General features: G+C 46.2%; 1 protein-coding gene across 2 annotated transcripts; it reads left to right on the forward strand.

Moving 5' to 3' along the window:
- The first annotated feature begins 206 nt into the window (after window positions 1-206).
- Window positions 207-9,975, forward strand: LOC146754936 (man(5)GlcNAc(2)-PP-dolichol translocation protein RFT1-like). Of its 2 annotated transcripts, none has more exons than XM_085526559.1 (13): window positions 207-695; window positions 814-899; window positions 1,009-1,125; window positions 1,513-1,702; window positions 2,328-2,429; window positions 2,874-3,008; window positions 3,702-3,780; window positions 4,051-4,101; window positions 4,839-4,969; window positions 6,092-6,236; window positions 6,848-6,953; window positions 8,158-8,278; window positions 8,730-9,975. In XM_085526559.1, exons 1-13 carry the CDS (start codon window positions 633-635, stop codon window positions 8,892-8,894), a joined length of 1,491 nt encoding a protein of 496 aa, XP_085382685.1. In that variant the 5' UTR covers window positions 207-632; the 3' UTR covers window positions 8,895-9,975. The 2 variants fall into 2 exon arrangements, with proteins under 2 accessions (XP_085382685.1, XP_085382686.1); XM_085526560.1 differs by having other exon boundaries at window positions 6,848-6,952; window positions 8,028-8,278.
- The last annotated feature ends 395 nt before the right edge of the window (window positions 9,976-10,370 follow it).

The following is a 10,370-nucleotide window of genomic DNA, read 5'->3' on the forward strand; positions in this document are numbered from 1 at the left end:
CTACCGCTTAGAACAGCCTGAGGTGACTCCTGAAGTGTCTCTTACGATGAACCTTCGGTACTATTGGATTCTCAGAAAAGAGTCGTACATTTTAGGTAGGATGATAAGGCACAGATAAAATGAGGTGGTGAAGTTGTATTGTACGGGCTGCTCCAAAAGTAATGCCTGCCGTTTATTTCCATGGGAACTGCACCGGGTGCAAAGAGCACAACAGCACAGTTGTGTGGAGCAGTGTCAGCTACAAAGCGCCGTGTCTCAGCACTGTCACTACCAGCAGCTCCGTGTTTTGGCCAGCAAAGAACAAGAGCCGAATGCGGCGCTGCTAAAAGCTGCATGGCCAGATCTGGGGCTTTTCTTTCCTGTCCGTGCCCCCAGTGCTGCAATGCACCACATCACTGCGCTCACACGCGCTGCTTGTGCTCCATCCACATTCACAAGTGGAGCTGGACGCCTCTGGCTGCCATTTCCCCGCACACTGAGGCCGTACATTGTATCGCTGCACACCCCGCTGTGTCACCCCGCCGCCACCTGCTGACAGGCACCACACGGGTCGGGTTCAGCTCTGCTGCCGTCCGCCCCCTCGTGACGTCATCGCGGCGCGACGCCGTCCTTCCGGCCGGTCGCTCGGTGTCATGGCGGCCGTCGGTGCTCTCCGTCAGACCGCCCGCCTGGCCTCGTCCAGCGCCCTGCTGCAGGTGCGGGCCGACCCGGGACCCCCGGCCCCGCCTCCTCCCGCTCCTCGCCCTCCTGGGCGGCGCCCGCGGGAGCCGGCCCGGCCCCCCGGCAGCGCTTTCCTCCCCCGTTCCCCCGCAGGTGCTGTTCCGGGCGGTCACCTTCGGGCTGAACGCGCTGACGCTGCGCTACCTGTCCAGGGAGCTCCTCGGCGTCGTCAGCGTGAGGTGACGCCGCGCTGCCCCGGCAATGGGAGCTGCCGGGAACCGCCTCTGGTGGCCGGGTTTCCTTGGCACGGAGCGGGGCCGACCCCGTGTCCCGTCGTGTCTCCCGCAGGCTGACGCTGCTCTATTCCACCGCGGTGTTCCTGGCCAGGGAGGCGTTCCGCAGGGCCTGCTTGAGCGGCGGCGCGGAGCGGAGCTGGGCCGCGACCATCAACCTGCTGTGGCTGACGTGAGAGCGGCTCCGCTTTGCTTTAGAGCTCACTCCTGGTTCCGGCTGGAGGAGGCGGCGGGTCCTGCAGCGGGACCTGCACGAGGCGGCCCGTGTCTGCAGCCCGTGTCTGCACTGCATGCCGTGCATGTTTTCTTCTGCTGACTCCACTGCCGTTGCCTGGAAGGCTCACTGTAACAGTTACATTGGGGCTATCAGACTCATAGCTGCAAGTAGTAGCTCGCACTGACAGGTTTTACACCAAAACTTGTAGCTACAATAGCAATGAGTTTGTCTGATCTCTTTCGACATACGTAAAGTACAGCAGCGTGGGAAATTTGAATCAGATTTTCTCTTGTTCTTTTTTCTGCTGAAGGAAACCTGACTGTTTTTACATTAACTTTTTAGAGTCCCTCTTGGTGTCTTCTGGTCTGTTTTCCTGGGCTTCGTCTGGCTGCACGTACTTGAAGTTCCGGATCCATCCGTGGTTCCTCACTATCAGGCTGGCGTGGTGGCGTTTGGCCTCTCTGCAGTTGTTGAGCTTCTAGGGGAGCCATTCTGGGTTTTAGCCCAGGCTCACCTGTTTGTAAGGCTTAAGGTTAGTAGGGAAGCTGTGAGCATAGGGCTGTGTGGGACGGAGAAACTTCGTGCTGAAAAAGTGACGTAATGGAAATGAAGACCAGATTCCTGAACTGGATCTGTGCATGTTCAGGGGTGCTTAAAAAACAAATGAAGCTATGGGTTGCTTCGTGCTGTACGATGTAGTCATAATGTATTTGTAACGTTAATTTGCTCCTGTTTAAAAAAGGAAGTTAATTTGTTTAGAAGTTACCTCCCTAATGCTCATTAAATGTATAATCACAAGTGTTGCTCAGAGGGAGGCACAGACGCCTTCCACACTTCTGCTTTTCACTGTCGGTGTGAGGCTGTGAAATGCAGCAGCTGGGGTCACGATTGTGCCAAGCAGGATTTACTCCCATGTGGGTCCCACACAAGGGAGCGGGGCAGTGTGATGGGGGAAAAGTGCCCTATAAGACTTGAGAATGTGCAGAGATGCTGCAGCGTGAGGTGGTCAATGCAGCAGCAGAACTGTGGTAGCCACACTGACTGTGAATGCCTTACAGGTCCTTTGTGGGTTGTGTGTGTGAAACTGGAGTGCTTTGCCTTCCTGTAGGTGGTTAAGCTGGCAAAAATGAGCGTTGTCTATTTTCTCTTTCTTGAAGGTAATTGCTGAAAGCCTTTCGATAGTGTCAAAATGCACTTTGACAGTTATCTTAGTCATCCTTTATCCGCAATGGGGCCTTCACATTTTTTCCTTGGCTCAGGTAAGTTTCCTGTATTCTGTATATAAATTCTTGCTCTGAAATGTTCTTTGCTGCTGTCTGTGACATTTAACCTGCTAGATAACACTGAGGAGGTGAGAGAATGTTCCTCCGAGGTGAGGGTTTAAATGTGAAGGATTTTGGTGATAGACGTTACTTGGCGCGTTGAGCCCAGTCAGTTTAATGGGCACCTTTGTTGTGTGCCTAAAGGTACATTTTGTGAATAAGGTTGTTACGTTGTGTGTGCTTTAGCTGTTCTTGAGGGCAGAGGGCTGTGATGCTGATCTGCTGATTAAAATGAATTTAAATCAACAGTACTCTGTGTGTGGGGAGGGGAGTTACAGTAACGCCTTCAGCTAGGTTCAGAGTTGACAGGAGGAAGAACTGCCTTCACTTCTCACTGAGTTCTCACTCATTCTTTGTTTTTTTCCTTCCTTGTCTTTCCAGCTTTTGTACACCAGTGTTCTGGTGCTGTGCTATGTGGTTTGTTTTGCAAAGTTCTTGGGGTCTCCTGAAGCAACAAAGAAGTCATTTCCGATTACAAGAATGAAAGGCCTGTTACCTAACTGGATGGCGGATAAGGTGGGTCACACAGTTCATTCTTAAGTCTTTGACGAGAGCGCTTTGAAAACTGGAGTTGATGGAGTGACTGAGAGATTATTTCTGCTCCTGGACACCATGGCTGGTTAGGAAGCATGGTTGCATAAAATTCCATTCACAGTTGTTGCATTCAAATCCTTGTCAGAAAACCACAGTGAACCTGGAGCTCTTTGTTTCTGGGCCTCGTTGGCTGCCTCATCTGTTGATTGGAGATGGAACATTTACAGTGTTAAAGGGAGTGAGCTGGTATCAGGTAGAAGAGAATCCAGGGTTGTCTTACAGAGCTGGTACTTCAACTTCTCCTCAGACAGAACGTGGTGGTGCACAGCGTCCTGCAGATACTCAGATCTCTGATGTCCTCCAAAAAGGAAATGGGGCAAAGAAAGAAATGAAAAGGCAAAGATGAGGAAGAGACTGAGAGATTGAGGACATGAAGGCAGTTCTGTCTTGTGAGGCTTGCAGGAGTGCTTTGAAGAGCACTGAAAGATGTACAGTACTGTGAGGGGCAGAGTTATATTGGTCTGCTAAACAACTTTTCCCCCTCTCTGGTTACTGTTGAGTGATTTACTCTGTAGAAAACTTATGCAGTTCCTTTGTGTATCTGCAAAGATGGTGATTTTCCACAAGGGAGAAAGTCAGCCAGACCAGGGTGACGCTGCTTCTTTGATTTTGCAGGCTTTCCTTAACTGGAAGGAAGCATGGCTGACTTGGAGCTTCTTCAAACAGTCCTTCCTGAAGCAGATTTTGATAGAGGGTGAGGCTCGATGTGTGGGAATGCTGGGGGAAGGAAAGTGGATACAGGTCACAAAATGGACAAGGAGCCTGGGAAGGCTGGGAGGGGGTGGTGGTCAGAGCGGCACCAGCAGGTGTTGGCAACCCAGGTGCAGTTACGGAAGGTTTGTGGAGGATCAGAACTGTACCGTCCTGCTGGACATGTCTCTGGAATGCGTCCTGTTAGCAGGGCCTGGACACACACGGGGAGAGATGTGGGGGTTTGTCCTTACTTCTGTGTTTTCAACTTCAGGTGAGCGATACGTGATGACTTTTCTGAATGTGATAAACTTTGGCGATCAGGGTGAGTGTGACGATGCTGTGCAACAATGACATCATTTTCTAGTTGCTCCTTTTTGTCTGCTTCTGAAAATACTGAAAATATTAGAAACCATTTGAAAATAACATGAAAATGTTGGAGGATTTCAGTGGCGCTGGGACGTTGAGGTGCATTTCAGAGAATGATGGGTAAATGGTTATTAAATATAACACACACCAAAAAACAAGAAACAAAACCAGAGCAACTTGTTTGAGGGTCGTGGATTTAAGGAATGCTTCTCCCTTGGATCAAAACTTGGCAGTTGTGCCTCTTCTGCTGTGCGTCTTGTTTCTGTTTTAAAAACTTGGAAGGAGGCAGCATAGTATCTGATACATTGCAGTTCCTTCTCTTCATTTTCTTGGCCCTGTTGTCTTCCTTTGCAGTCTGTTAGCTGTTACAGCAGGAACACTGTTGTTTGTAGCATCACATCTCCAACTGAATGTGCTCCATAAAAGCCGTGTCCTTACAGAGTAATGAATGGCAGCAGCAGTTCAGGTGACAGCACTGGCTGCGCCACAGGCTGATTCTCTTGCATCTGGATCTTTTATCTTCCTCTGTAGTAAGAACTGAAGGGGCTGCCTGGGGGTGTCTGGGGCTATTGCTAGATTTGCTCTAATGCTGCATTAAGTTCCACTGGTTCTCTCTTTGTTTATCAGAAATGTGGAATAGGAATTTGTGCCAGAAAAAAAGTGACAGCTTGTTGGTGTGTTTTGTTTGTGAAGGTGTGTATGATATCGTGAATAATCTCGGGTCGCTGGTGGCCAGGTTCATCTTTTTGCCTATTGAAGAGAGTTTTTATGTCTTTTTCGCTCAAGTATTGGAAAGAGGGAAGAATGTAAAGGATCAGAAGCAGGTACGTTTGTTAGTATTGGTTCCACATGAAATGCTTACCTTCTGTTGGAGATCAATTGTATCAGGAGTGTGACTGACGTGTGTTTAAATTACTGAGTGTAAAGATATTTGGAAAGAAACTTGAAGTGGAGACCATGCCGAAGGAGTCTGGACAAAAAGCAAATGGATAAAAAGGTAGCGAAGTAGGAGTTACGAGGTGCAATGACATAATGCTGCATTGTCTGGTAATTGAAGTTAAAATCCTCTACTCCAACAGCATGGTGCTTGTGCACCATGTCTGTGCAGCTGTGCTGAGGCAATTACTGTAGGTTCAATCTCTTTCCAGCAAATAAGTGGCACTTGACAATATTTGACTGACTTGAAAATACAACAGGCTGGTAAGCATTGAGCACTTCAGAGGGTGCCCTTTCCAGAGGAAGACAGCTGTGTTTTGGCTGAGCTTTGGGATTGTTTGCGCAGTAACGATGGTTACATGAAGGAGAGGTTTCTGTATGCTCTAGAAGAAATTCTTGGTCAGATAGGAAGGTCCCAGTCAGCCAAGTGTCGTGTCTCACGTTAATGGTAGGCTGACAGAGGTGTACCTGTGTGTGTGTTTGACGTGGAGTGTTCATGGTGTGTTTGTGTGTGGGCTTATCCCGTGCACCTGGCAGGAGGTTTGACTCCTCATGAGGGGTGTGGGCAGCTGCATCTTACCATGTACAGAACTCACAAGTGGCTCCTTATGCTGTGGCGAAACTTGTAGTCCAGTGTAACAATGAAGATGTTGCCCTTTTGGTGATTCAGGCTGTGGCCCTGGGCAAATGCTGTGCTTTTCTTTGCTATTTACTGGCTGCTGTTTGCCCCTTTCCTTAAGCCCTGAAACAGAGCTGTCAATGGCTGATCTTTGTTGAGAGTTCTGCATATAATACGGAAGAGAATAAGAATACCTGAGCACAGCTGGAAGCCAGGACCAAGTGTGTAGGTGTGTCAATACCAAAAAATAGTCTTGGCTGTGCCTTGCATTGTGCCAGTGGACTTTTTCCCCCTGGAACAGTTTCTCTTGGTGACAGCAGCAGTTGTGCTGGTTCTAGTTCGTGTAATTGACTGCTGGGTTTTGTTGTTTTGTTTCTGTTTTTTTCTCCAGGATGATGTTGCTATGGCTTCGAATGTGTTAGAACTGCTGTTGAAGCTGGTGCTTCTGATTGGCCTTACCATTGCTGTTTTTGGATGTGCCTTTTCTCAGCTGGCTCTGGATATTTATGGAGGTTCAATGCTCAGTTCTGGAACAGGTAAAAAGCTTTAGCTGTGTTTTTTGTTTCTCAGCTCTGTTCTGAGCTCTTGGCTCGGTCAGCTTTCTGTCTGAAAAAAATCAGCTCAGGTTAAAAGGAGCTTCAAGTAGCCTCATTCTGGTAGAATTATTTGATTGCTTTGCCCTCCTGTAGATGCATGCATTTAGAATATTCCAACTGTAGCACCACAGCTCCCAAAGTTACCTGCAGGGATGCTTGCAGAGGCTGGAATGTAGCCCAGCAGTAGTTTTAACAATATTAGGAGGTTTACAAGGAAGGAAGGATAAAGCATTGGCTTTTCCTGACTTGTGTCACGTGTACCAGCTTATGGCCCAATAAATACAACCACCACTTTTGTGGAGGAGATCTTGTCTGTTACATTAATAGCTGCTGCCGCCTTGTACTTTGTGTTTGGGTTCCCCTTGCTTTGTTTATTCTGTTTGTCATCTTGTCAAGATGTCCAGACCAGAAGCTTCTCAAAGGGACACAGAAGTTGCTGTTATCATCGGTGATAATGTTACAGCTTCTGTTGTGGAGTATGAAATGTGGCTTTATAAAAGAAATAATGATCTCTTTATCCTTGTAATGCTGCTGTCTTTATTTTGTTGTAGGTCCCGATCTTCTCCGGTGCTACTCGTTGTATGTCCTATTTCTTGCTGTCAATGGAGTAACAGAATGTTTCACGTTTGCTTCGATGTGCAAAGAAGAAGTGGACAGGTGAGGAGTACCCCCAGTGCATCTGTGTGTGATTTGCATGGAGTTAAGCATGCAAATGGGGAACAATTGTTCTGCTTGGATATTCGCTTGGAAATGCTTTTCTGTTACTGAGAAGGCAGTTTCTTTTTGCAGTCGTTTGAAGGACTGTGTGCAGACCTCGATGTAAAAGCTTTAGTTTAAACCTTTGGGTAAAAAGGATCCGAACTGACAAGGTTATTAGCTTTTAATACACAGCAAACTGGGAAAGTAATTTAATGTGAAGTCTTATTTTCTGTACATGTACGTGAATAGAAGCTTCAGTTTTTAAGGTGGGCTGTTATGTTAAACTCCTTAAAGTCTTGCAGCTGTTAAAACTTCTCAGTCACAGTTTCTATAGATCACATTTGGGATGACATGAGTTCAGTGGTTTATCGGCCTTGAGGAGAGCTCTGGACAAGATGACTTCCTGTGATGTTTTGCAGCCTGGATGTTTTCTTGGTTCTCTGTTGTGGTGTGTTGGCACTGCAACCTGATGGCTGCCATCGGACTTGTTTCACTTCTGTGGCTGTTGTCTATTACAGCTCTGTTCCAAATTAATTAGGCCTTTATTTTTTTTAGGTCATTAATTAAAAGAGATCCTCTTTTAGCAGTTTAGCAATTGAGCAATTCTTTTTAGATGTGCAAGGACTGCTTTTGTCCCCCTTTCCAAGTGTGATCTTCTCTTTAAAGCCACTGTTTGGAGCAGGACTAAGTGTCACCCTATTGAGCGTTATTTTTCTTCAGTACCGAATAGAGAAGGAAAAAGTCCTCAGTGTTTGATACTGCTAATTATTGTTAGTAGGTTTTCTGAAGTGAATGCACAGGTGAATAGTAGGATAGAATTTCCTTCACTTAAAGTAGTTGTTGGTTTAGTTTACTCAAAGTATTTTTCATTCTTGTGCTGCATTTCTTTTCTCAGCCTTGCCGGCTGTTAGCAGATGACAGGAGTTGTTGCTCCCATGTTTTAGAAAGCGAATGGATTTTTATCTTCTGAAAATGAGTTTAGTAATTAAATAGTGCAACTGCATATGTTGTTTATATTGTTTCTTCTTCCTTGGTACAATTTTGTTATGCTGGCCTTGTCCTTCGTGTTCCTGTGCATCTCTTATTTCTTGACCCGCTGGCACGGAAGTGTTGGCTTCATCCTTGCCAACTGCTTTAATATGGGTATTCGCATTGCTCACAGCATCCAGTACATCTATGAGTACTTCAAGGAAAGCTCCTACAGACCTTTGACAGGCTTGCTTCCCTCACCGTTTTTAATACTCGCTTATGTCATAAGTGGAGGAATTACTGTTTATTCAGAGGTAAGTATCTGCCTCGGGATGTTCCTTTCACTGCGGAGGTTTGTCAGATGGCTTCATTACCAGAAGGAAAGAAATATTATCAACAGGAAAGGCTTACAACCATAGCCTTGGAGATTTCCATTACATCTTGCAAGGCTGCGTATAGATCTATTAAAAATGAAACAAAGACATGCAATTATATTGATCTTCAGATGTGTGCCTGCTTGCCTTCTCCAGGTGGCAGAGAACTGTGTACCTAATGAGTCAGACAGTTCTGCTGGCCATCTGTATATCCACATTCTTAGTTCTTGGTAATTGATGGTGATAGTGCAAAGAAATGGTCACTAAAGATTCGGTTAAAAAAATAAAAAAGCAGTGCAGGGGGAATAAAACAACAACATCTATCATGTATGTAGCTGGCCTACCTTGTGCCAACTGGTTTTCCTTCAGTTGCTGGTTTCCTTTGTTTTAGGCATTCTTCTGCTGCGATAAGGGTTGGATGTCAAGGCTGATTCACATCAGCATTGGGGCGCTGTGCTTTGCAGCTACCACCATTACCATGTTCTGCACAGAGACCAAGCTGGTCCACTTTGTCAGAAGCCAGTTCCTCTCCCAGTATATGAAGAAAGGAACATGAAATGCTCGTGGGCAGAATAATTCTTGTTCGTGGCTGCAATTATGGAGGGTTGTATTCTTTGCACGGGTCTGCCTGGATAAAGGTTTCCACATGAGTTTGTTGGAAGTATTGATAGTGACAGTATAAGTGGTTGCTGACTAAACTACTCTGTACAGTGAAAGAGAGCCGAGTAATTTTCTCTTCATGCATCATTCGTTCTTAGCTTTTCTTCCAACAGCCTTGTTGGTGATGAAGGTCTGTAGTGCACCTGCCTGACATGAACTGATGGCCAGAATTAATGTGGGGAGCTCCCATTCTTACTGGTAGGGAGACATATATGAAGGCATTGTATGGCTTACGTCTTAATTAACATGTAATTAAGAATACCCTTATTGAGGATGGTGGGCTGTTGAAAAAGTTAGCAAAGAAATGGTTTGATGTTGAAAAACAAAAACCAGAACCAAAACCTGAAGCAAACACTGGAGCGAGGACCAAGCACGAAACCAGTACCAAAGTGGAACGTAATGCAGCGCAGAAAAACCTGAGTTATCGGTGCCCTGAAGTGAGAAGCATTAAACAGACAGTTCTGGTACTTGCAGGGAAGCTACTGGAATATGCAGCGTGTCCAAGTCCAAGCTGGCTGTGTGAGTTTACTTCTGTCAGCATCATTCATGTAAGGAGAGAATCGATTAGCTTGTCAGAAATGCTCTGAAGCTTTTCTCTAGACAGAAGTGTGGTGGGTTTTTGAGCAGTGCCGAACAACAGCTGTGAATTACAGTCACGTCCAAGTTCCAGAAGGTAGAGTTAAATATCATTGACTTCACTGCTGTTCTGTTCCTACCTGAGGTGATCAGTGCAGTTATGAGCAGATTTGTCTCGCCTTTCTGCAAAGTGGAACGTTGTGTATGTTGAATGAGATTTCCTTCTGGGTTTGTGCGTGTTGGATCTCTTGCTTTTGGATTAAAAAAATGCTGCTTTTTCTTACAACGAGGTTTTTCATCTGGTTGCTCCTTTTTGTGTTTGTTATAAACCTTTGTGTTGATTTAATTTATTGAAAATGTCAATGCTCAGAAGCAATAAAGCATTGAATTTTGTTTCCTAAGGGCGCCATGTCGTATTGCTTGTCTAAGATGTGACTTCAGAGCATACGAGCAGCACGTTGTAACAACCAGCATTCCCTTCACATGGTTTGAGTGGAGCAGGAAATGCCGAGTGTGCTGAGACGTACAGCATGAAGACTTCACTGTCATCACATAGCAAACTCCACAGGTCCTGAGACAGCTCTAGAAGAATCTTCACTTCCAATGGCAGTGAGGAGTTGGTACCAATGGACAGAGCTGACGGGGTGAAATGCTTTCTGGTATCACTGTGGTACCGTTAGAAACGTTTGGTTCTGTTAGAAATGTTTTCTTAACTGTCGCCTCCAAATCCGGCGACAAGTCAAGTCTGCGTGTGAAAGTACCGTGCCTCCGCACATGGGGAACAGATGAGACTCAC

The sequence above is a fragment of the Coturnix japonica genome, chromosome 37 (assembly GCF_054131305.1).
Source record: "Coturnix japonica strain WE chromosome 37, WE-NBRP24, whole genome shotgun sequence".
NCBI classification, from domain to species: Eukaryota; Metazoa; Chordata; class Aves; order Galliformes; family Phasianidae; genus Coturnix; species Coturnix japonica.

Coding starts and splice junctions, on each gene's coding strand:
- LOC146754936 (XM_085526560.1), top strand. CDS start 633: ATGGCGGCCGTCGGTGCTCTCCGTCAGACCGCCCGCCTGGCCTCGTCC. Junction 2,430..2,873: donor ACATTTTTTCCTTGGCTCAG/GTAAGTTTCCTG, acceptor TTGTCTTTCCAG/CTTTTGTACACCAGTGTTCT. Junction 4,970..6,091: donor ATGTAAAGGATCAGAAGCAG/GTACGTTTGTTA, acceptor TTTTTTCTCCAG/GATGATGTTGCTATGGCTTC.